This window comes from Mustela erminea, chromosome 11 (genome assembly GCF_009829155.1).
Source record: "Mustela erminea isolate mMusErm1 chromosome 11, mMusErm1.Pri, whole genome shotgun sequence".
Classification (NCBI taxonomy): domain Eukaryota; kingdom Metazoa; phylum Chordata; class Mammalia; order Carnivora; family Mustelidae; genus Mustela; species Mustela erminea.
In genome coordinates, this window is record NC_045624.1 from 91,077,763 (window position 1) to 91,103,733 (window position 25,971).

Genomic DNA, 25,971 nt, shown 5'->3' on the forward strand with positions numbered 1-25,971 from the left:
TTAAAGCCACTGCCTTCGGCTCAGGTCATGATCTCAGGGTCCTGGGATCGAGCCCCACATCAGGCTCTCTGCTCAGTGGGGAGCCTGCTTCCCCTCTCTCTCTGCCGGCCTCTCTACCTGCTTGTCATCTCTCTATGTCAAATAAATAAATAAAATCTTTAAAAACAAAACAAAAAACAACAACAGCAACAACAACCGGGCACTGAAATATCTCATTGACATTACTGAATAGGTATACAAGCAGCAGAGTATTTTGTGTTTTCTAAAGTTAATTGAGATGTCACCAGGCAGATTAGGACTCAAAGAAATTAAATTTTATTTGCAATTTAGGTACTTCCAAGAAGGGACTAGGCTGCAATTGCTGGGAATACAGGGGTGAGAGCAATCTCTGGATATCAACTTCTACTTGCCCTGAGCTTTGCAACTGTCTCATAAGCATGATGTCACAGGCATGATCATTTTCAAAGAAGTGTTGTTATTTCATATCTAGTAATAAGTTTTATAACTACTATACATCTAATATTCGTTGTGGACTTGCAATTTATCAAATATTGTTTTAAAACATTTTCTTGTACTATTTTATTTAATCCTCTCTGTAGCCCCATGTGATAATAACTATTATGATTAATCTCCACTTCACAAAAGAGGACAGTGGAAAAAAGAAGTGACTCATGCAAAGAAACAGAGCCTGTAAATATGAGAACATATATAAGTAAGAATTGTTCCTTGAAGAAAATATGAGAAAAATTAGATATGAAAATAACAATACCAGACACCTCTCATTTAGTGTTGCTTTGAATTTTTTTTACATATTTGCAAATAGAAAAAAAGTACTTGGAACTTTATATATAAATGCATATTTATATATAAATGTACATATAAATGTGCATTTGCATACTTGGCCTCATATTTTCTTTATTTGGTTAACTTATTATTGTAAGAAATATTGGAATTCTTTATCTATGAGCAGATTATTTTTAAGTGCCAGAGTTAATGAAACACCCTCCTTCACCACTTAACCCATTTAGTTTTGAAACCCATTCATGTTTTGAAAATTTATCAGATCCTTAAAATGTTACTGCGTATGTTTTTAATGACCTATGAAAAGAAGTACCCTCCTATACTACTTACTCCTTTGGATGGCGGCTGAGTTATTTAATTATTTCATATCTGAGTTTCTATATCTGTAATTGCTGCAATAAATATTTTTCAGGAATTTAATTATGTTATTACTCTAAAAATGATAATGAACCTAATGTACATTCTCTGCCTGGCAATAATATGTGGTTTTTATATTTTCAAGTTATATTTTTTATTATTACTGAAAAATGGAAAAATGACTTTGTTGAATAGTATTTTAATTGTGGGGTGCCTGGGTGGCTCATTAGGTTAGTGTCTGACTCTTGATTTCGGCTCAGGTCATGATCTCAAGAATTGTGAGATCCATTCCTCATGTTGGACTCCACACTGCATTCTCTCTCTCCCTCTCTTTCTGCCCCTTCCTTTTCTGCCCTTTAGTCCATGTACAAGGTTTTGACCACTCTCCTTGTTGTTGATCTATGATATATTCTTCTAAAGCAAGATCACAATACAGAGAAGATACATGATTTTCCTTACCCCTTTCTCCTCCACTAGCAGGTAGGAAGTCTTTCAGATGTCTGCCTGCTGTGACCCTTTTGCCCTTGCTTCTTGAGTGACTTCTGGTCATTCTTTCCTGACCAGGCTTTGCTGGGCTGGGCAGCAGGAGTGGGACCACCTGTGTTTATCGGCAAATGCCAGAATATATTCCTGTAAAGTTAACAAACACTGAGGGAATTCAAAGTGACTTAATAGTGCAATCAAAAAGCATGGACTATGTATTTAGAAACATATGTCTTCCTCTCTAAGCATCAATTCTTTCTTCCAAATAAGTTTATTTACAGATTTTTATGATGAATGCATGATTTCCTGGACAGACACATTTAGCTAATTATCTGGCAGCCAATGGAGCTAAATGGTAATCAATTCCATTTTGTGTATTGCCAGCACCTTCAGCTTGAGTTTTCACAATTGCTGAAAGTCTGTAGGGAATGGAATACTGCATCTTGATACAGATGTAGTGAAAAGAAGGGCCATCTGTACCCCAGTGTTCATAGTAGCAACGGCCACAGTTGCCAAACTGTGGAAAGAACCAAGATGCCCGCCAAAGGATGAATGGATAAAGATATGGTCCATTAATACTATGGAGTATTATGCGTCCATCAGAAAGGATGAATACCTAACTTTTGTATCAGCATGGACAGGACTGGAAGAGATTATGCTGAGTGAAGTAAGTCAAGCAGAGAGACTCAAATGTCATATGGTTTCGCTTATTTGTGGAGCATAAGGAATAACATGGAGGACATGGGGAGATGGAGAGGAGAAGTGAGTTGGGGGAAACTGGATGGGAAGATGAACCATGAGAGACTGTGGACTCTGAGAAACAAACTGAGGGTTTTGGAGGGGATGGGGTGGGGGGTTGGGTGAGCCTGGTGGTGGGTATTAAGGAGGGTATGTATTGCATGGAGCACTGGGTGTGGTGCATAAACAATGAATTCTGGAACACTGAAAATAAATTAAAAAAAAAAAAGAAATACTGTGTCTTGCTTCTCTCTGAGATAATCAGACAGTTTCAACATACACAGTCTCTAAGTAGGAAACCAAGTCAATACCAGACATTTGAGTGACATGGTTAGTGACATCTGTGGGGGTACAACTGATAGCCATCAGACTCCCTTTCTTCTTTCTTCTGATACTGAGGCATTGACCAAAGAGGCTCAGGAAGTAGTGCAGTCTGAGTCTGATGCCCAGTCAGGGCTGAGGTCTGGGCTTGGGACCAGTATTGTTCAGTGTTGGGAGTATGTGGTCACAGTCATAAGAGGTGTGTGTGTGCTTATTAACTTGGCTGTAATACTACTGTAGGTCTAGGGGTCTTTATAATAAATAGGTCCTCATGGTCTCTCCCTCTTCTGTATATTTTATTTTTAAAGACCAAAGAGGAACATACAGAATTTTATGTGTCTCATGGTTATATTTGTCTGTAACTAATATTTAACAAGGGTTTTTTCCAAAGAATTATCTGATCCACAAAAACCTGATTTGGCACTTGTTGGTACATGTGCGTATGAAGAATAAATCTGCAATTAAACTCTGCAATGAAAATCTCATTTCTCCTATTGAAATAAATTTCTTCAATTGCTTCAGTTATATCTGTGCACATGCAACTATAAACAAAAGAATAGCATTTCCAACAAAAGCCAAAGTTGTCAAGGAATAAAACATTAATTTTTTAAAAATCCCTCAACCAATCGAAGAAATAGGGGAACAAATTCACATTCCAAGAGGGAAGAGCAAATGAATATTTGTAGCCATAACATCCTGTCTGCTCAGGCTTTATGCTCAAGAAGAAGGATGAGGAATAGACGTGGAGCCTGGAACAGAAAGAGGAAAAAGGCACCTGTGACAGGTGTTAACAGTAGAAATGGATGGTTCAGAGCCCAGTGCCCAGATCATTCATTTCTGAGACTGTTCCAATGGTCAGTTTTACCCATATCTATCTGATACCAAATAAGTAATCAGCAGTCCATTTACTAAGGTAAAAGTTACCCCTAGGATAATTCTTAGGAAGGTTATATTTTATTAATATTATTTAGTTGATTTCAGTAGGAAAGTTGGCCCAAGTTACCAAGTCTGCTATTACCTGACATCACCTTTTGACTTTTTAGGTGAGAGTCATCACTAGCCTCTTTGCCCATCTAAACTGCAAGACAGAGGGGACTTTTTATACAGATGTTGTCTCTGAATATGTGGTAGCCCCAGAGCCTGGAAGTCCCCTTGTTTGGTGGGGAAGTGGAAGAGCTGTCTCTCCACCACCTCAGTGGAAAAAGAGAATGGTTTCCATGACACTTCCAACTGTGCTTTTTAGAGAAGGTCTCCATGCAGTTAATGTCCTCAAGGATTTAGGCTCTCCTTGTATCTGGGCTGGATGTAACTCAGGAGCCAAAAGTTGGGAGTTATCAATTTTGTCCATTTCTTAAGGTAGCGAGGCCAGGGTTTCTCAACCTCTACATTATTGACATATTGGGCTCAATATTTGTTTGACATGGGTGTGGGGCTCTCTTGTGCCCAGTCGGATGTTTAGCAGCAGTCCTGGCTTCTATTCATGAGATAGCTACAGCGCCCCAACCATTTGTGATGACCAGAAATGTTTTCAGCTACTGCCAATATCCTCTGGAGGATATCGGAGGGGGGAATGCCCCCAATTGAGAATCAGTAGTCTAGGCTCCTTCTTGTAGGATACAAGCACACCCTAATATTATCTTGAGCTTGAGCCCCAGCCAGCCAAGACTGGGACAAAATGAAGCTACGATTAAACATCCAGCACACAAGAGTTCTATTCACTCATGAGCCACATCACTAATATTCCTTAGTATGTTCTCTGTCCTTGGTGATTTCTTTCCCTCATCTGGGTGAGCATAATAGCAAATGACTCTGTCGCTTTGTTAGCAGATAAATTCTGCCTTGCTTGACTCTGTTACTTCCATAAAACCTGTGCTAAATTTCACCAAATTTCATATGTTTACATCAGCCATATGTTTTGTCATTGTTAAATTTCCCTACTGTGTCAAGCATGGTGCCTTCCCTTTGGTGAGAGCTCCTTAGATATTGGTTATCATTAAATAATAATTCATGTTGTAGATCTTATTGCAACAAATGAAAGATGTTAAAATAAAACCATAAATCTTTAATAGAGTATTTACAATTCCTAAACATATATATCCTTTAGCTCATTTTATCTAAATGGTGATATTTTTGAGGCAGGCAGTGATTTCCAGAGGCATGACGATGTAATGTAAGTCTTCTCAGGTAGTAAATGGTGGAGCTGAAAGTCAAACTTACTTCTTTACTGCTTTTTAAAAAAATATATTAATTTAAATCAATTTAGTTAACATAAAGCGTATTATTAGTTTCAGGGATAGAATTTAGTGATTCATCAGTTGCATATACCACCCAGTGCTCATCACAAGTGCCTTCCTAGTTAGTCCATCCCCTCACCCCTCCCAACAGCTGTCAGTTTATTTCCTATGGTTAAGGGCCCCCACTGCTTTTAACTCCAATTTTTCATGTTATTAGCACTATTTATTGGCTATCTAACACTCAGTGTCCTCAACTATGTAAATGCAATAAGTTTTCAGGGTCTGACATCTATTGCCCCTCTCCCCCTGCTAGGTCCTCCTGGTGTGCTGTAGAGGAAGAGAGCATAACTTGACCATTTTAGCCAGGGCTGCTGTTTTGTCTTTCAAACATCAACCAATGGGCTTCCCTGAGGAATCCTCATCAGAGTGAACCCCTAACTGTGTCTTATCTACACCTTCTATGGCTATCTCGAAGTATTGTTATTAGGATTATGTAACAGAGAGTATATGGAGTATTTAATATAGTGTCTAGTAGATAAGGAATACTCAATTAGCAATAGCTTTCATTATGTTCTTATCAGAATATTACATTATATTTCTCATTTTCATATGGAACTCAGCTCCCTAAAAGCCTGTCTGCACAATTACTGCTATACATAGAACCCACTTAATTCTTTGTTTTGATTTGGCTGAGCAAAGAAAAGGAGTAAACTCAAAGAAATTTGTTGACCCAGGAACTGCAAATTCTAATTCTACCATTTTCAGAATATAACTGCAGATTTTTGGTAATTATTTCGTAACCTCAATTTAGAAGTTGAAAAATAAAGGCAACAGAACTATAGTAGCTAGGAATGATCGACTTGTGACTGAAACAATTAAAATTTGACTCACAGATAGCAGGAAAGTAGATTGAGGAAGGTCAGAAAGGATAAATCAATTATAACTAATGTGAGAGCCTGAATTTTGTTGACATTATAAAAGTGGCAGGTATTTCTGTAGTCTCAATTATTTAATAAGAGTTGGGATTATTTCACTGTTATATACTTGCTTATTGTATCAAAGAACATCAAGAACACAAAATTGGATTTATCATAATATTGGTTCATAAAACACTATGATCATTTATATATCTCGTTTATGTCATTTATTTTATTTGACTTATGCGTTGATGATTTACTTAACAAGTCAACAAATACCAGAGAATCCATTATTTAACCAAAGAACAAAAGCATTGCAAATAATCTACTTGCTCTTTTCTTGGTTCATCAAATAGAAAAGCATAGAATTAACAATAATCTCTCAACACTTGTCCCGCTTCCTGTTTTGTTACAGAAGGAACAGGGCACATCCTGTTCTGTTAGAAATGGGACCTTGGTGGCTTTGTGGAAAGTGAAATGAATCAATTTAGATATAATCTATCTTTCCCCTCTTTCCCCAAATTGTGTTACTAATCTGGGGACAAGCAAAACCACTTATCTGACCATCTGCTTGATTTCTTCATTTTGCTGCTGCAGATGGACTGTCCACCTCTCTTTACTTTGCCTTGGGCATTACTAGACAGACCCTCATGGACTGCACCTATGGTCTTCCTTATCTTCTGGTTGTTGTTGGAAGTGGTCAGTGAGCCCCAGAGCCAGAGGTTTATGCTCAGGAACCAAGAGGTGTAGGTGGGAGTGGCCATTTCCTCTCATACCAGTTACCCACTGGAGAAATTTGTTTCTTTTTTCCCCAGTCCCTGGATCCACAGGCTAAATCTAATGCCCAAGAGGCAATGTTTATGTCAGGTGACATGGGGATGGTTCTTTGAACTTCAGTTTCAATTGGCTAATAGTCAATAGAAATCAGAGCAAAGATGCTCATTAGTGGAATCCATAGGAGTTAGCCCCAGGGTGCAGAGAGCACGGTGGGAAAACATGGAGTGCTGACTCTTGGTTAAAAAAAAAAAAAAAAAAACCACAGAAAATTTCAGAGAATTCTGCCCCTTGGAATCCATGTTGGTCAAGTTATTCACACTCATTGTGTTTCACCCACCTCAGGAATGAAAGAAAATGTACTTGGGAGAGAAATCTGTGTCCCCAAAGAAGGGGACACACAGAGTCCTAATTGAGATTTTTTTTTAACACAATACAGATTTATTTCTCACTTAATGCTAAATGTTCAAAAGTAGTTCTCTTTTTAAATAAATGAAATATTATAGATATAAACAAAGACACACTTTCTACCCCTTTCTCTTTACATCTGTCTCTACAGGTGACCAAATATAACTAAAGTTGGTAAAATTTATGATAACCTTTGAATTTCTACAAAAATTGTGATTTTGTTAGAATTCCATTAATTTATACTTTAAGAGATGATAATTGCTATTGTTACTGATTCTTTCTATTCCTAAATAGAAGGATTTAGGTTTTTAGGATCCAGGTTTTTAAGTCTTCTTTTATATCTTTGGATAAATTATTAATTTCTCCATTACATTTTTGCATGTATTTTATTAAATTGTATTTCCAGTTACCTTATATATTTTTTATGAGTTTTAAGAAGAGTCTGTGGCAGGCTTTATGTATTGGTTAATCTAGTAGCAATTCTTTTTTTTTTAAATTTTTAAAATTAACATATAATGTATTATTAGCCCTAGGGGTATAGGTCTGTGGATCATCAGGCTTACACACTTCACAGCATTCACCTCCCCAATGTCCATCAACAGATGACTGGATAAAGAAGATGTAGTATATATATATATAATGGAATACTAATTGAAAGTTTATCTTTTCTCAATCTCCAAGTGAAGATGATGTGAAAATGATTTTCTAGCAACATTCCTTGAAGTTAGGAGGTCATGTGTTCAAGCAATGAAAGTACCAAACAACTTTGCTAAAGAAATTATGGTTGCGTGAAAACTGCCTGGCATTCTGCTTGGGAGGATCTCATTCCTGCACCTTCATGTGGAGAAAAGAGACTTAAAGAAAGCAAGAATGTTATACTACAGTGTTAATAAGAAGCCTGAATATTTGTGATCCTCTTTGTAGTACCTGATATCTGTCCTACACAGAGGAAAAGACACTTCCCAGAAACTACTCTGAGCTCTCTCAAGGGTGAACCTTGTCTCTAACTTGGCAAAGAGTCAATGGGAATCAGGAGAGAAAATTTGTAAAAGAAGCCAAGGTTGTTTGAGGAAAGGGGAGAAAAGTGATCAGAACAGAACCAATTACAGACCTTCCTGACCATCAAATCTGACATGTTGTGCCTAAGTGTTCCTCTCTCTCTGCCTTCCTCTCTCTTTGCCTGCCTCTTGGCCTACTTGTGATCTCTCTCTGTCAAATAAATAAATTAAATTAAAAAAAAAAAATAAAGAATGTAGCGAATGACCCCTTCCACAGGATCACGCTGAGCTAGTACCCGCGCCTGGAATCGGGTCACAACCTCAGCTGCACCTGCCACCTGCCACTGCCTCTGGACCATGGACCCGCGCAAAGTGAGCGAGCTTCTGGCTTTCGTGAAAATGTGTAAGCAGGATCCGAGCGTTCTGCACACTGAGGAAATGTGTTTCCCGCGGGAGTGGGTGGAGAGCATGGGGGGTAAAATACCACCTGCCACTCATAAAACTAAATCAGAAGACAGTATCAAGGAAGAAAAACCAGATAGTAAGAAGGCGGAGGAAAACATAAAGACAGATGAACCATCAAGTGAGGAGAGTGATCTAGAAATTGACAATGAAGGTGTGATTGAACCAGATACTGATGCTCCTCAAGGAATGGGAGATGAAAATGTAAAGATAATCGAGGAAATGATATCAGGCAAATGATAAAAAAGTGGCTGCCATTGATGCCCTAAATGATGATGAACTACAGAAAGCCATTGACTTGTTCACAGATGCCATCAAACTAAATCCTCGGCCATTCTGTATGCCAAGAGAGCCAGTGTCTTCATCAAATTACAGAAGCCAAATGCTGCCATTCGAGACTGTGACAGAGCTATTGAAATAAATCCTGATTCAGCTCAGCCTTTTAAGTGGTGCAGGAAAGCACACAGACTTCTGGGCCCTTGGGAAGAAGCAGCACATGATCTTGCCCTTGCTTGTAAACTGGATTATGATGGAGATGCTAGTGCAATGCTGAAAGAAGTTCCACCGAGGGCCCAGAAAATTGCTGAACATCGGAGAAAATATGAGCGAAAACGTGAAGAGCGAGAGATCAAAGAAAGAAAGAAAGGGTTAAGAAGGCTCGGGAAGAACATGAGAGAGCCCAGAGGGAGGAAGAAGCCAGACGACAATCAGGAGCTCAGTATGGCTCTTTCCCAGGTGGCTTTCCTGGGGGAATGCCTGGTAATTTTCCTGGAGGAATGCCTGGAATGGCAGGGGGGATGCCTGGGAAGGCAGGAATGCCTGGGCTCAATGAAATTCTTAGTGATCGAAGTTCTTGCAGCCATGCAGGATCCAGAAGTTATGGTGGCCTTCCAGGATGTGGCCCAGAACCCAGCGAATATGTCAAAATATCAGAACACCCAAAGGTTATGAATCTCATCAGTAAATTGTCAGCCAAATTTGGAGGTCAAGCATAATGCCCTCTGACAAATAAAGCCCTTGCTGAAGGAAAAGCAACTTCGATCACCTAATGGATGTCGCAATAATACAAACCTCCGACCTTCTCATGAAGAAAGCTGGGGTGCTGTGAAGAGAATCCTTACCCCTCTGCTCCCCATGCAACTGAAACATTCTGCAATGGTTTGCCATTAGAGTATTCATTCAGATAATGTTTTCCTACTAGGAACTACAAACTTTAAACACTTTTTAAACCTTAAAAATATTTAAAAACATATTAAAAGGGTGTGCTAGTCCCTACAAAAAAAAAAAAAAAAAAGAATTTAGTGAATGATTTTTTTTTTTTTTCCCCAGTTTGCCTGTGTTTCATGGACGCCGGTCCTCAGGGCCTGACTGCGTCCCTCGGCTGCCAGGACAGCTATCCCTTCCACAGCTGCTTCTTGGTCCTCAGGTTCTCTGCCTGCTTGTTCAGCCAGCAGCCGAGTGTAGGTGTATGTCTTCTTGGGCTGTAGATCCCTATCTTGGGCTTGTACTTCTTACCCTTGTAGAATTTCCTGATGTTTTCTTTCTGAGTCTGGTTGATGATGGTGAGAACACAGGTGATGGATTTGTGAACAACTCTGTTCTTGAGCTTGGCAGCAGCACCTCCTGGCACTTTATTGAGGCATAGCTAGACAGCTTCTCCTTCCAGTTTTCCTGACCTTTAAGTAGCTCCTTCTTCTTCTTGCCAGGAAGGTCTGGAGACTTAATCTTGACCATGACTATATAATACACCACTGGGTGTGGTACATAAATGAATCTTGGAACACTGAAAAAATAAATTAAAATTTAAAAAAATATCTATCTATCTATCTATCTATCTATCTATCTCGGGATGCCTGGGTGGCTCAGTTGGTTAAGCAGCTGCCTTTGGCTCAGGTCATGATCCCAGCGTCCTGGGATCGAGTCCCACATTGGGCTCCTTGCTCGGCAGGGAGCCTGCTTCTCCCTCTGCCTCTGCCTGCCATTCTGTCTGCCTGTGCTCGCTCTCTCTCCCTCTCTCTCTCTGACAAATAAATAAAATCTTAAAAAAAAAATATATATATATATATGTATATATATATACACACACACACACACACACACATAAAATCCACCACTACCGAGGGACTGAGGCCAAGGATCATGTGAATTCTTTTTAAAATAAATTTTAAAGCAAAATTCAAAAGCAATACAAGGGTTTTATGTGAAAATTCAGGAAATGTGGAAGAGACATAGAAAAAACTATGCTGACCCGAAGTTGAGAGGTGACCTCTCTGAAATTGTGCCCTTTCCTTGCCCCAGGCCGCATCCCTGAACCTGAACATAAAGAGCACCCAGCACCAAAGTGTCAACATGAAATTCTGGATGTGCCAGGCCATTTTTAGAACTGTGATTTTCACAAAGTGACTCTGAGGTAACAGACATCAATTTTTATAGAGTACTACTATGCATGGTCACTTGATAATGGGTAATGTATCTATGAAATCTTGATATTTTAGGTGCTCTTAATCAGCTTTAATATGATAACATAATGTTGGTCAAATTATTCAAACATCTTATGTCTCACTCATCTCAGGAATGAAATAAATGAGTTGAGCCCAAATCATCACGTTAGTTCAAGCATCCATCTATGCAAAATCCCCCACCCCATGAGGTAATGTGAGCCCCTCTCTAATAGTCAAAATATCAATTTCACTTCAACAGATATTAATGGAATCACCACTGTACTCAGTGCCTTACACTCTAATAAGAAGCTTTCAGTGTCAGATATTTAAACGACCCTTTAATTAGCAAAAGTTCACTTAGGACAGGAGGGCTGACTGGCCTTTGCCTGGTTTGCCTTTGCTGTGTGTGACCAGAGTGTCCTTGGTGAAGCTCACCTTAGTCACAAGGAGAAGGGCAGGAGCAGTAAATGTCTCTAAAGTTGGACTTGCTTCCACTGCACCACAGGGTTGTTTGCTCCAGGCACAAGGCCACTGTCCTTTTAGTTATGTGTAACTCAAAGACACTACAGAATCATGTTGGCAACTTGGATTTTAGCTGATTTGGAATGATGTCTCATGAAAGAGTCTTCATACTTAGCAAATTTCTCTGTAACTAAATGGTAATATTGGGTCTCAGAGATATTTGTCTGTGGAGTCAGGCACTGAGAAGGTGCAACAAGAGGAAGAGGTTTGGTTGTAATAGGAAATGGGGGAGACAGATGAAGGAAGACCCCCCAAAACAGAGTGAACATAACTTTCTGCCCCTCCACACCCTCCCCTTCCTGCACACACTGGCGATGTTAGTCTCGACCCAGGCCTTCAGTACAAGGTCAGGGTGTTAGTCGGGGTCTTTCAAAACAAAGAATGTCTAAATTAAAAATCTCCCACTACAAGAAACAGACGCTCAGGGGGGATAGATGAGGAGTTCGTGAACCCTAGAGACCAATTTCCTTGAGATCATGTAGACTTTCAGGCATCATGTTTAGCAATGCAACTAAGCTGTATGTAGACATTGAAATTTCAATTGAAAATGGGTTTAATTCAGCTTGGGCCTTCTCAGAGAGATTTTTCTTCTTCCCTAGATAGAACAACAGGTGTTTTCCTGTTTGGGGCTAGAGGATCAGGAATACCAGTTTTGTTTTCTTTCTTTCTTTCTTTCTTTCTTTCTTTCTTTCTTTCTTTCTTTCTTCCTTTCTTATCTGTCTTTTGAATCAGTTGACTACCTTTATGAGAAGGTAGTGAATATAATATTTTATTTGTGCAATTTTGCTTTATACAGAAACCAGTCATGTAATCTTAACCATGAAATGTCCTCGTTTTACAGATGAGAGAACAGAAGTCAGGGGAATCTGGCCCCCAAATTCCATATGGAGTCACATGCAAGGAGAATTGGAAGCCTGAGGGCCCCGGGTCTCACCCAGGGTTGGTACATCATGCTGCCTGAGGATCATGTCCCCCCACAGGAGTTGAGCACCAGGCATGCCAGTGCTTGGGGGTGCTGAGAAGTTAGCCCTACTGTTCACTGTGCTTCTGCTCACTGAGTCTCCACTGCAAAGTAACAAGCAGTGGGCGGAACAGCAACTTAGAAACTGGAATCAGGAGGTGACGTCCAACCTCAGTTTCAACCATTTTGTGGTAAATCTCCAAAGATTCCGTCACTCTTGACATTACTTGCACCACATTTTATTTGCACATTCTTCAGGGCATAGTCAGATTTCTCAGTTGCTGGTGTACTGGGGTGCTATTTAATGTAAATAAATAAGGGTCAGCAATTGGAGCCAAAACTAAATATTGTATGGCTGTTACATATAAAAAAGGAAAAAAGAAGTAAAATTCACCTTAGAACCATTTTTATTTAGTAATCCAAGATATCCGAAGTAATTTCAAGCATGCACTCATTATAGAGATCATTAATGAGATATTTAATCTTCTTTTTGTAGTCTTCGACAAAATGGTTTGTATGTCACACAAGCAGCCCCTCTCAGCTTGGACTAGTGAACTAGCTACATTTCAAAAGCTCAGGAGCCACATTTGGCTAGTGGCTAGTGGCTCCTGCATTGAGCAGCACAGATTCCCCACCAATTGCCTCAGAAATGCTGCACTGGACGATCTTCAGAGAAGTCCTTCCAGAAGGACAGCTCCCTGGGTCTGCGCCAGCCTGCACACCAGGGGGTCCTTGCCCTCCAGGGTTCTGTGCAGTGGACCGATGGAGGGAGTGCTAGGGGAGTGCAGGGTGCTGAGGGCTGACCCCAGGGCAACCCCAGTGACCCAGAGCCAGTGGAAGGTGCCAGGCATGGAGCGCCTTGGGAGACAGAGACCTTTTTGCTCAGGCACCTGGTCAGATCACAGGGCTGTGGTATTCCCAGAAAGCACAGTAGTACATGTCCTCGTCACTCTTCTCCAGCTTCAACACTAACAGGGTACAGCTATAACCATCCTTGGCCCCTATGGCGGTGACTTTTTCTGCTTTCTCAACCAAATCCCAGTGGATGACAGATTGGTCCATGGTCAGATGGAGGATCCACTGGAGGGACTTTCCCTCCTGGTGGCGGTACCAGTGGATGTAGTTGACCTTGGTGTTGGCTGTGCAAGACAGGGTAGCTGAGGTGCTCTCACATGCCACGACTACAGCTGGCTGCTCCAGCCTCATCACTGCGAGGCCACCTGCAAGGGGAACAGTGGTGAGGTGGCGGCAGGAGCCTGATGGTGTCTCACCCATCCTGCACCAGGGAGGGAGACAGCACCTACCGGAAAACAGGAGGGCACAAAAGATGGCAAGTGGACCCAGCATGATTCTCCTTCTCACCAGGGAGAGAAAAGCCCAGGGGGACCTCACAGCTGCTCCTGCTGGGAGGAGACTGCCTGGGAGGTGGCAGAGGGCAGCCTCTGTTAGGGCCGAGCGTCGGATTCCCTGAGGGGCCTGCAGGTAACTAGTGAGATAGAGGCTGCAGTGAGGGTGGGGCCAGAGGGCTGGGACAGGTCTAACCACAAGGAGGGCAGTGCTGACAGACCATCAGTGGTCAGGCTGCTGAGAAACACTGAGGAATCTTGGTGCAATGAGAGCACGACCAGTGATAATAGAAATCCTTGATTGAAGAGCAGTACACCTGGGCACTGCACTAATTGTTTGATCAAATCCTGAAAATGACCCTGAGGAATAAATATTGTTATATTAGAATGGGAATTATATTAGAATGGGAATAGCCTGGCTTGTATTTTAAATAACTCTTCCAAGGCTGCATGCCTACAGGGAATTAGGTGGGGATGTGAGGCAGGTCTCACTGGGAATAAACCTCAATAAACCTCAGTAAATCTCAAGCCTCAGATGGCCACTCAGTGCTGATAGAGCAATGGGTGCGCAGGCTGCTTGGGAGGCAGGGACAAGCCCAGAACAAAGATGCCTGCTGAAGAGGCAACAGGTCCCCTGAGCTAGCACTGGAGTATTTCTCTCAGAAATCTCCTCAGAAGATGTAAATGCCCTAACATAAACATAATATCTGGCTAGTCTTGGGCAATCTATTCTCTTCCTTTTCCTAATATGTCAAAGGGACCACATTAGGTTGTGTTCAGAGTAAGCAGAGAACGTGAACAAACAGGTAGCCTGCCCCAGATATAGAGAAAATGCTCAAGAAATATTGGGGATTGTTTTACCTCAAAACTGGGCTGTTGCAGCAGATGATTTCTGGGGTCCTCATAGTGTAGAATTTCAGGAAATATTAGTTTTATAAAATCAGGGGTGAGGGGGGGTTCAAAGGAAGAGGGCTGTATTGAGCCAGGAGGTAGTGTAGACCAGGTCCTGTAGTTCCAGGGTCAGATTCTCAGAAATATTAAGGGCAGGGCCTCAGGAAGTGTCAGCTGAGAAATGCATCTAAAATGAAGATTCAATTCAGTCAAGGTGAAGGTCAATTGACCTTCAAATGAATGAACATTCCCTTTTAGTTGTGACAGTATACAAGGGCTTCATGGGTATTGCAATGATCATCAGTTATGCTAATGATAGCCTATCAACCTGGAGGGAGAGGGCAGTGGAAATGGCCAGGAAGGGGACTTGGCTGTGGCAGGAGGTTTGGGCCCTTCACACCCACTACCAGACCCAGCTCCTGAGCTCCTTCTGTTTGTAAACACTGAGACGCACACACGCTGAGCTCCTACCAAGATTCAAGGCTCAAGGGTCCCAAAATGCAGGCCTTGAGGTTATGCTGAGCTGGTGAGGTGTTGACTAGGATACTTTGCTTAAAGAATAATCCAGGGCCATCATTCAGACCCTCAGCAGGTGTCTAGGGCAGCTGTGCTGAAGTCTTAAGTGGAAAAGAGAGTGACAATGGGGGTGACGTCTGCACAGGAAAATGAAAGGTGGACAGAGTCTGAAAATAGAAGGTGAGCAATAAGTGTGGTGAGAAATTGGGTGACCTCTTTTCTTTCTATTTTTCTAGATTTCTACCAATATGTAAGTCTTATTTTTGGGGGGATAATCCTCAACCATCTGTTCTTTCATGAAAATTAATTTTATGCCACATTGTCATCATTCAAAACTCTATTTCTCTCAATTACTGTTTTTATTCATACACCTGTTGGCCATGACCAGACTTAGTGTGTAATGAAGTCTGTGTCAAGCTCCAGCCAAATACTCTCTTCTGTGTGTCAGGTGATGAAAGTGAAACGATTCAGTATGTAGGGTGTGGTGCCCTTTACTCAAAGGAGAACAGTCCATGGGTTGGGGAGTTCAGTTTCTCACAAGCAGGGGACACTTTTCCCCAGTGAACTTGGGCAAGAGGGAGTTTTATAGAGACTTAGAAGCAGTAAAGGGGAAACAGGGAAGAATAGCAGGTCAGTCAGGGGATAAGGAGAGACTATTTGGCTTAGACTGATTGGCTGAGGTTGCATATCTGATCTTACTTAGAACAGGGGAATTATTATAGATTCCTGGTGTTTGATGCCTGCCTAGTTGGGATATACTGTGTTTTTGGTCAAGGACAGCATTTACAGGGACAGGTAAGTTACCTAAGTTTCCGTTTGCCGACTCGGCACCCCAGGGAGGAATGGATCCATCCTGGGCCTGGAAACGCATTTCAAAAGGTGACAATTGTGTTCATCTACTTCTCTTCTTGCTGTGGTACATCTGTGCTCTTGTGTAAGTGGTGCTGAAAGGTCATATTTGTTAAAAGATGCACATATTTTAAAAAATAAGGGAAACCTTCTGGGCCAGACACAAAGGGTAGCCAAGACTTCACCCCACACTCATGTAGAGAGTAGAGGGTCCTGAACAAGACCCCATTGGTCTTCAGGAAGAGAGAAATCAGGTGACCCTTGAGGGAGCAGCACTTCCTGTCCCCCCAGGTCATCCCGATGCTGCCATGAATAAAACTGCTCTAATGCCCCCTGACCTCAGCCCCAGGGGAGAGACAGGGGCTCAGAGCAGGTGTGGACTCAGGCAGACCCTGTGCAAAGAGCCAGGCGCTGAAGCTTGAACTTTGAAACTCTGAGAGGCTCCTGTGCTTCCTCTGACCTGGGACAGCTCCCTTCTGACCCACGGGAGAATGTGAGATCTAATCTAGTTTGACTTCCTCCCTTAGTCATGGGAATAAATTGGTTGTACATGCGATGTTAACTCTTAGTGGAAAGGACAAACCTCGAAAATCCAAACTAGGAAAGTCACTGATACATTTTGATGAGAAAACTGTGCACAAAATATTCTTCCTTTTATCTTAAAGTTAAACCTTTATAACACTGTGTTGGAAAAACGGTTAAAAATAATTTCTCTTTGTTAGACAAGTAGCCCCATGTTTAAAACCAAGTCATAAGTAGCATGCTGGGGAATCATACGTTGCTATGGAATCACAGAAGTTTAGACTTTTACAGATGGACAATGTAGGGGACCTAGGACAGGCTGCCCATGATGGACCACTTCAGCACGAAGACTTTTCTGAATTAAAATAATCAAAACCCAGCAGATGCAGGAAAAGCTTCTGCCTCTCCCAAAACAGCAGATATTTACCCTAGAAAGGAGAGCCTGTGGCAGCAAGACAGCTACTAACAGAGACTCCCCTTCATCTAAGGAATCATCTGCATAACTGGGCAATCTTGTTCTTCCAAACACCTCCTCTCACTCCCCCGCTCCTGGCTTCTTTGTATCCTCAGACCCTGCCCCTCTCCTTAGCTCTTAAAAGCTTCCTGTTGCCTCATTGTCTTCAGAATTCTTGTGTCTTTTGGACTTCTTACATGCCTGCCTATTAAATTTGATTTTCTCCTGTTAATCTGTCTCATATCACTTTGATTTTAAGTCTAGGTAGAAGGACCAAAGGGCAGAGGAAGGTCTTTCCCCAACAAAAGGAAAGTCTTCCTTCCAGAACCCTCATCGTTCCTCATCTTTAAAGAGGAGAAAACTGCTGCCAACATGCAAGTGACTCATTCTATATGACAGGACCCTGAGCAGCTGAGGCGGGATTAGAACCCCCAAACCTTCCTCTCTGCTGTGTGCATCTCTCATCATGTGGACCTGGCATTTCAAACTCAGTCACTACATGCAGAACACCCATAGCCACCCCCTGTCAGGCACGGGGCCAGGACCCTTTCAAACACTAAACTCTATTTTGTAACCATGAGAATAATAAAACCCATGAGGTACACATGAGTATTGTCAGACAACAGAGAATGACAGGCTTTTGGACATTCTTCACCAAGGGCTCATTTTAAAAGGTGAGTGAATTTGGTAATCATTGAACTTGCTGTATTAAAAGAAATTGAGGTCAGTTATGTTGGTCCACTTTGGCTCTCCTCAAAGTGTATGTTGTGGTTGTGTATGTGTGTACATACATAGCAAGTCAGTTTGACAGGATTTCTGTTCCTATAAAGTCAAAAGTCTGCCTCACATAGGGTTGCCAGAGTTAATGAGAAAGAAGCACAGTATTATACAATATTTGGGATATAAATTACAAAATTATATGTTGCTTATCTGCAATTCTTGGAAAGGCAAACGGACTGACAATAATATGGCACCTCACTCCTGTTAGAATGGCTACGATAGAAAAATACAGATAATTAGCGTCACCACAGAAGTTGGGAGCTGAGGAAGGGCAGGCATTCAGGGTGATTGTCTTTTGCTCAGGGACTGTATGTGCCAGGGGCAGGAGGCTGCCCCAGGAGCAGCTCTGAGAGCAGACTCTCCCAGGCAAGCGCAATGTTGTGCAGTCCCGGAAGTCCTTGCTGGGCCAGAAGTCTCCTGGCCTCAAAATTAAGAAAGTAAAACTGCTGTCATGCTAGAGTAGGAAGAAAATTCTTTTATTTATTTATTTATTTATTTTCAGCGTAACAGTATTCCTTGTTTTTGCACCACACCCAGTGCTCCATGAAATCCATGCCCTCTCTAATACCCACCACCTGGTTCCCCCAACCTCCCACCCCCTGCCCCTTCAAAACCCTCAGATTGTTTTTCAGAGTCCATAGTCTCTCATGAGACTAAGGTTCACCTCCCCTTCCAATTTCCCTCAACTCCCTTCTCCTCTCCATCTCCAATTGTCCTCCATGCTATTTGTTATGCTCCACAAATAAGTGAAACCATATGATAATTGACTCTCTCTGCTTGACTTATTTCACTCAGCATAATCTCTTCCAGTCCCGTCCATGTTGCTACAAAAGTTGGGTATTCATCCTTTCTGATGGAAGCATAATACTCCATAGTGTATATGGACCACATCTTCCTTATCCATTCGTCCCTTGAAGGGCATCTTGGTTCTTTCCACAGTTTGGCGACTGTGGCCATTGCTGCTATAAACATTGGGGTACAGATGGCCCTTCTTTTCACGACATCTGTATCTATGGGGTAAATACCCAGTAGTGCAATGGTCCTCTCAATTGATGCAATCAAAGCATTTGACAAAATCCAGCATCCATTCCTGATTAAAACACTTCAAAATATAGGGATAGAGGGAACATTCCTGAACCTCATCAAATCTATCTATGAAAGACCCACAGCAAATATCATCCTCAATGGGAAAAAGCTTGCAGCCTTCCCGTTGAGATCAGGAACACGACAAGGATGCTCACTCTCACCACACTTGTTCAACATAGTATTAGAAGTCCTAGCAACGGCAATCAGACAACAAAGAGAAATAAAAGGTATCCAGATTGGCAATGAAGAAGTCAAACTCTCTCTCTTAGCAGATGACCTGATTCTTTATATGGAAAACCCAAAAGACTCCACCCCCAAACTACTAGAACTCATACAGCAATTCAGCAACGTGGCAGGATACAAAGTCAATGTACAGAAATCAGTGGCTTTCTTATACACTAACAATGAAAATACGGAAAGGGAAATTAGAGAATCGATTCCATTTACTATAGCACCAAGAACCATAAGATACCTGGGAATAAACCTAACTAAAGAGTACAGGATCTGTACTCGAGGAACTACAGAACACTCATGAAAGAAATTGAAGAAGACACAGAAGATGGAAGACCACTTCATGCTCTTGGATTGGAAGAATAAGCATTGTTAAAATGTCTATACTGCCTAGAGCAATCTATACTTTTAATGCCATTCCGATCAAAATTCCACCGGTATTTTTCAAAGAGCCGGAGAAAATAATCCAAAAATTTGTATGGAATCAGAAGAGACCCCGAATCACTAAGGAAATGTTGAAAAACAAAATAAAACTGGGGACATCATGTTACCTGATTTCAAGCTTTACTACAAAGCTGTGGTCACCAAGGCAGCATGGTACTGGCATAAAAACAGACACAGAGACCAGTGGAACAGATTAGAGAGCCCAGATATGGACCCTCAACTCTATGGTCAAATAATCTTCAACAAAACAGGAAAAAATATACAGTGGAAAAAAGACAGTCTCTTCAATAAATGGTGCTGGGAAAACTGGACAGCTCTATGTAGAAGAATGAAACTCGACCATTCTCTTATACCATACACAAAGATAAACTCAAAATGGATAAAAGACCTCAACATGAGACAGGAATCCATCAGAATCCTAGAGGAGAACATAGGCAGTAACCTCTTCAATATCAGCCACAGCAACTTCTTTCAAGATATGTCTCCAAAGGCAAAGGAAACAAAAGCGAAAATGAACTTTTGGGACTTCATCAAAATCAAAAGCTTCTGCACAGCAAAGGAAACAGTCAAGAAAACAAAGAGGCAACCCACGGAATGGGAGAAGATATTTGCAAATGACAGTACAGACAAAAGGTGGATATCCAGGATCTATAAAGAACTCCTCAAACTCAACACACACAAAACAGACAATCATATCAAAAAATGGGCAGAAGATATGAACAGACACTTCTCCAACCAAGACATACAAATGGCTATCAGACACATGAAAAGTGTTCATCATCACTAGCCCTCAGGGAGATTCAAATTAAAACCACATTGAGATACCACCTTACACCACTTAGAATGGCCAAAATTAAGAAGACAGGAAACAACATGTGTTGGAGGGGATGTGGAGAAAGGGGAGCCTTCTTACACGTTGGTGGGATTGCAAGTTGGTGCAGCCACTTTGGAGAAGAGTGTGGAGATTCCTCAAGAAATTAAAACAGAGCTTCCCTATGACCCTGCAAGAAAATTCTTTTAAAAAAATAAATTTATTTCAGAGAGAAAGAGAGAGACCACAAACCGGGGGAGGAGCAGAGGTGAGAGGGAGGAAGAAAGAAATCTCTAGCAGACTGCACTGTGGGCGGAGCCAGACACGAGGCTCTGTTCCAGGACCCTGAGATCATGACCTGTGCATAAACCAGGAGTCGGATGCTTAACGGACTAAACCACCTAGGTGCTTCAAGGAAAGTCATTAGAATAAAACAGACATAACGGCAATCTTCTCCATCAGAGTGTTAAAGAAAATCATAGACTACAGCACTGAAAATTGTGCACTGTTGACACTAGACCTTATTCATGGAACACAGAGGATCCTAGAACCGTTGCAAGGAGAGAAAGAAGGAGTGAAAAAATCTTAAATTTCACCCTCTGGCCCTTGTATCGGTAGTGGTGATTATACAGTTGTTTACTTGTATTTTTATAAATTCATGTTGATAGTATTAGAAAACAACATTTCAGTGTAAGGGGAAAATGTAAGTATATAATTTTTTACGTTTAGTAAAAACTTTATGGTCTATAATTTGATTCTATTTCCTCTAAAAAAAATACTCATTTTTAACTACCCACCGGAAAAAAAGAAAACAATAATAATCCAGAAGTGAGCACTCCTAGCATCTATGTAGTGGCATCAAATACCATTTCTTATTCCAAGTACCAGGGCCCAGTTGAGAAAATACTGAAAACAGAAATAACACAGTAGTAAAAGAATCAACCACTTCCCTGCCTGCTTCCATCCAGACTAGGTTTCAGGCTGCACAGAGCTTATGCATGACAGCTCTTCTCTATGGAATTATTACCACCGTGGAGAGCAGGAAAATCAGAGAGAATTTAGAATTAGGAAATGGCCCCCATGCACCCCTTAATGAGACACTGGATCCAGACACATGTCCCAGGGGGTCCCCAGCTTCCTCACTGGCACTGTCGCTGCTCCCACTGCCTTTCTGTGTCCCTGCCCCCACTGCACCCCCTCCTCACCTCCCTCTGTCCCCATGGCTGTATCCAAGCTCTTTCTTTGTCTTCTGTCCTATTGCTGTCTGTCCCTCTGCACCATTTTCTCTCCATCTCCCGTTCTAGCTGGGTCTCCTTCTCCTGCTTTCTTTCTCTCTCCCTCTCCTCTGTCTCCTCCTGATCTCTCTCTCTCTTTCTCTCTCTGTGTGTGTCTCTCATTTGTCTCTATAATTCTATCTCCTGCCATCTGTCCGCCCATCTCTACTCCCTAGTTCCTTCATCTACTGACATCTCTCTTATCTATTTTACTTCCTATCTCTCTCTCTCTCTACCTCTCTGTCTGTTGTCACAGCAGATACTTTAAATTCTATGTCATTCCATCTGTGTCATTTCCCTCTCTTCTGGTGACCACTGTCCGCTGCTCTCAGTGTTCTCTTCATATGAGCCTCTTCCATCCATTGTCCCTTTCTTCTCTTGGGTACTCATGTCAAGTCTCCTGGGGCCTGTGGGATGCAGGTCTGTGGGTCTGTGTCTGTGCTCAGTGTGGTGACAGGATGGGTCCAAGCTCAGAAATGTACATTTATTCCTTCGGCTTCCCCTGATGATTGCACCTGTTATATATCAAAACATCCGAATGATAATAGCGGTGACAGAAGAACTGTCACCAGCAATATTGTCTCAGGGACAAGATCATCACACACACACTAGTGCTTATTATTCTATTTCAGCTGGCCGTGATGTTCCATCAGGGAACAGTATGAGAGAGAATCTGTTTATCATGAATGTCCTACAATTTCATGACCCCTACATGGGTCACTCTATACATATTGTTTTCTGACCACAGGGTGGCTGGTCTATTGTGTTCTTAATGAGCTCTGTGAGGGCACATACCTTTGTATCAAGAGCACTTGGAGAAACGCCTGGAAGATGCTGTATGTTTGATATATATGCATGCGATAATGTAACCTGTGTATGTTTAGAAGTTTTGTACAAGAGTGTTAACAAAACTGAATTGCATCGTGTGCTCCTTGCATTGAGGATGGGAAGAAACTGTCAGAAACAGAAATTTCATGCAGTCAGTCTGGGCTGAGACGTGGATGGGAACATGACTTTATGCAAATCATGACTCAACACATTGGAGTGAAAGAGGGGTTGGCAGTGGAGGGGAGAGGAAGCCAGACCAGGGCCCAGTTCCTGCTCCTGGGACCAGTGCTCCTCGGTGTCACCCCCAGCTTCCCAGAAAGCAGCCCCGTCTCCTGCTAGTGCTGGGGCGGGGCTGGGTCAGCAGAGTTTCCAAAAGATCCCAGGGGAGAGACTAATTTTTTAAAGGTCATAAAAGAAATCACTGATCCACTGAATAATCACAAATACACTTTATCGAATATCCAACATTATACGTATGGATTCCTTCCCTGAAAGCATAAAGCAGGTGTTATTCATCCCATTTTGCTGATGAGACTGAGGCTTAGGGAGGTTGAGTAACTTACTCTAGATTGCCCAGCTAAGACAAAGCACACCAAGAACTTCAGGTCAGCCAGACTCTCGCAGGCTGTGGCCTACATTACCTGCGTGGATGTTTCTGATTCAGGGATTGATTTCTGTCCTCACTGGGCTGTTGCTTTGAATGCACGTTGTGATCTTGCTCCATTTCCCATGTTTTCAGTCATAAGCTTCCTGCGCAAATACTTTGGAATCTTGTTCCTTACATGGACTTCTCGCTCCCCCTGCTGGCCATTGCAGGCATTACATATACTCCCCCTGCTGGCCATTTCAGGCATTACATATACCTTACAGTTTGTATTGGAGCCCAGGTAAACGCAGACTATTAAAACATTTTTTTTTTAAGATTTTATTTATTTATTTGACAGACAGAGATCCCAAGTAGGCAGAGAGGCAGGCAGAGACAGAGAAGAAAGCAGGCTCTCTGCTGAGCAGAGAGCCCGATGCGGGGCTCGATCCGAAGACCCTGGGGTCACGACCTGAGCCGAAGGCAGAGGCTTTAACCCACTGAGCCACCCACACACCCCAAGTGCAGGCTATTAAAGCAAAGACTCAGCTTAGTGAGTGGAGCTGCCCAGAAATACTTGGTAGGAAACCTGTTTTTCCGATTGTATATACCCAGTGTGCTTGTAGATTTTTCTAAGCTGATCTTCCTTGCAAGGCCCCCATTTCCCATCCTCAAATGAGAGGATTAACTGATATGCTTGGTGTCCTATGTACCTGTGAAAGCTACAGAGATTTGCTTGTGAATATGCATACTTATGTTTATATAAAGGCACAGCATTCCTTGTCAACCCATGTCTGTCCATCTCTCTGTCCCCCAGTTCACTGGTCCTCGGTGCTGCTCCTGGTGCCACTGGCTGCCACCACTGCATTAATTCATACACCGATGGTGACAGACACCCTTACTGTTGTCCAGACTGGCTGTCAGCAGCAAAGTTGTCCCTGACAGCTCAGGGGCTCTGCATGCTGGGAATAAACATTTCCCTGGGAATCTGATCCCAGGGAGGTTGGTCCCAGGAAATACACAGACATGTTCTCCGTAAACACTGCCCGTGCTATGTTATCTCAAGTTTTTACTGGCCTGATGGCTCCCACACAGCATCCCATTGTTTGAGGAGGTAATGGGCTCCTGTCTGATGATGAGGAAGCTGACGGTCTCTATATATACCTGGTATCCATGAAGCATCTCCCTCAGAGACAAGGTTCTCCATGTGCTTTAGGGGCAGCAAAGTGGAGGCTGGCTTGCAGAGGCTATAGCACAAAGCAGAACCAGGCTGCCTGCACTGTGGCTGGGGCCCCCTTTTCCTGCTTGTGAGCCCTGAAGTCAGTGCTCCTGCCGCAGTTTCTCAGCTCCTCATCTGCACAGAGGAAAATTAGCAAAAGGGAGGCTGGTACTATATTGCACTTGGTGTCAGCCTGTAAACATAATGAGCATCAGAATGTAAAATGCCTCCTCTTCCAGGAAGCTCACTTTGGCTGTAGGGTGTGCTTGTGTGTATGTGTGTGTGTGTTTGTGTGTGTGTGTGTGTGTGTGTGTGTGTGTGTGTGTGTGGTAATTTGCTAACAAACATTCACCCTGCAGCTATGTTACTATTTGCAGGGCTTCTCACCCCCATGCTGTTAGTCAGGCTACTGTCAGCATCATTCTGGGCTGCCTGTTACTAGGAATCCAAGTTGGGGGATGGAGGGACAAGGCCCAGGACCTGTGGGATGATCTCTGGGCCCCTAACCACTAGGGAGAGCCCTGCCTCTACATTTCAGGGCTCCCTTCTGTGGGGAGACTGCCTTTGCCTGTTGCACCTTGTGGGGGACAAAACTTAGTTTGCCAACACACTAGCCAGCTAGACCCTGGGAGGAGGGACAGCACCAGCAGCCAGGGAGGGATGGGGAACCACGGAGAAGCCCACGTTGGCCCAGTGTGTGTTCAGGGGCTGGAGACAGAGTGATGCGGGCAGGAGCCAGTCCTGGCAGAGCTTTTCCATGCATTAGGAGCTTCTGGCTCAGGCAGGTGTCTTTTGGGAGCAGCTGCGTTCCCTTCTAATTTGAATGGTGCTGGATTATGTGTCTGTCAGCTGACAACAGCAGTGCCCAGTGCTTTTGACTTCCAAAGGTTGTCCTCTCACAGGTCCAGCCTCCCTCCCACATGTTCTGTACCATCACCGTCTATAATAGTGAGGCTTCGTTTTCCAGTGTGAGCTCCTGGAAACTGCATTTCCCTCTTCTGGTCATGTCTGTCCTTACAGCTTTTCTCTCAAGGGGCTTTCGGCTGTGTGCTCCCATCATTCCGTTCCTTCTCACCTGGACTGAGACATGGTTTCTGGATCTCAAAGTGTCACCTCAAGAGGCAGAAGAGGAACCAGAACGTGTCTCCCCAGGTTAGGTTCCTGAGAGAGACTAGAGACTGAGCTAGAACTCAGTCCCTAGCCTCAGGAACTTCAGGAACTTCAGGACCCTGGAAGTCCTGATTGGAATGGAGCTGTACTCAGGGGGTAAGGTGGGTCTCTGGCCTCCATCCTTCAGTGGGCCTAGCAGAAATCCAGGGCAGGTGGAGGACTGCCCTGATTATGCCCATTATTAGAATGGGAAGATAATGTGGCTCCTCTCTCCAGCTGTCAGGCCAGGCTTCCCTAGAAGACAGTGTGAGCCCTGGGGGAAAGGACATTCCAACACCTGAAACAGCCAGTGCCTCTCTGTCCCTGTGATCCCAGTCCTAGGACACCAAGTGCTCTGTGTATCTGAACAGCCCTGTTCCTCAGGGACAGAGAGATGGAAACCAGTCAGGCTGAGCTGAGGCAGCAACTGTAAGAGTCAGTGACTCTCCAGAGTCTCCCGTTGCTTCCATAGAGCAGGCAGTGGCTTTGGGGGGCCACCATCAGCATAGGTCGTGCCTGGAGGGGATGAATGGTGGGTGAGGGAGGAACACGGAGGGTTGGAGGAGGCAGA

The 25,971-nt window shown here is 42.9% G+C and overlaps 1 pseudogene and 1 gene segment (V, D, J or C); one reads left to right on the forward strand and one right to left on the reverse strand.

Annotated features, from left to right (window-relative positions):
- Positions 1-8,373: 8,373 nt before the first annotated feature.
- On the forward strand, positions 8,374-9,744 carry LOC116568646 (annotated as a pseudogene).
- A 3,567-nt stretch (positions 9,745-13,311) lies between these two features.
- On the reverse strand, positions 13,312-13,876 carry LOC116568784. The segment is given in 2 exon segments: positions 13,312-13,637; positions 13,722-13,876. Coding segments are annotated over 2 exon segments (369 nt in total).
- Between the last annotated feature and the right edge of the window lie 12,095 nt (positions 13,877-25,971).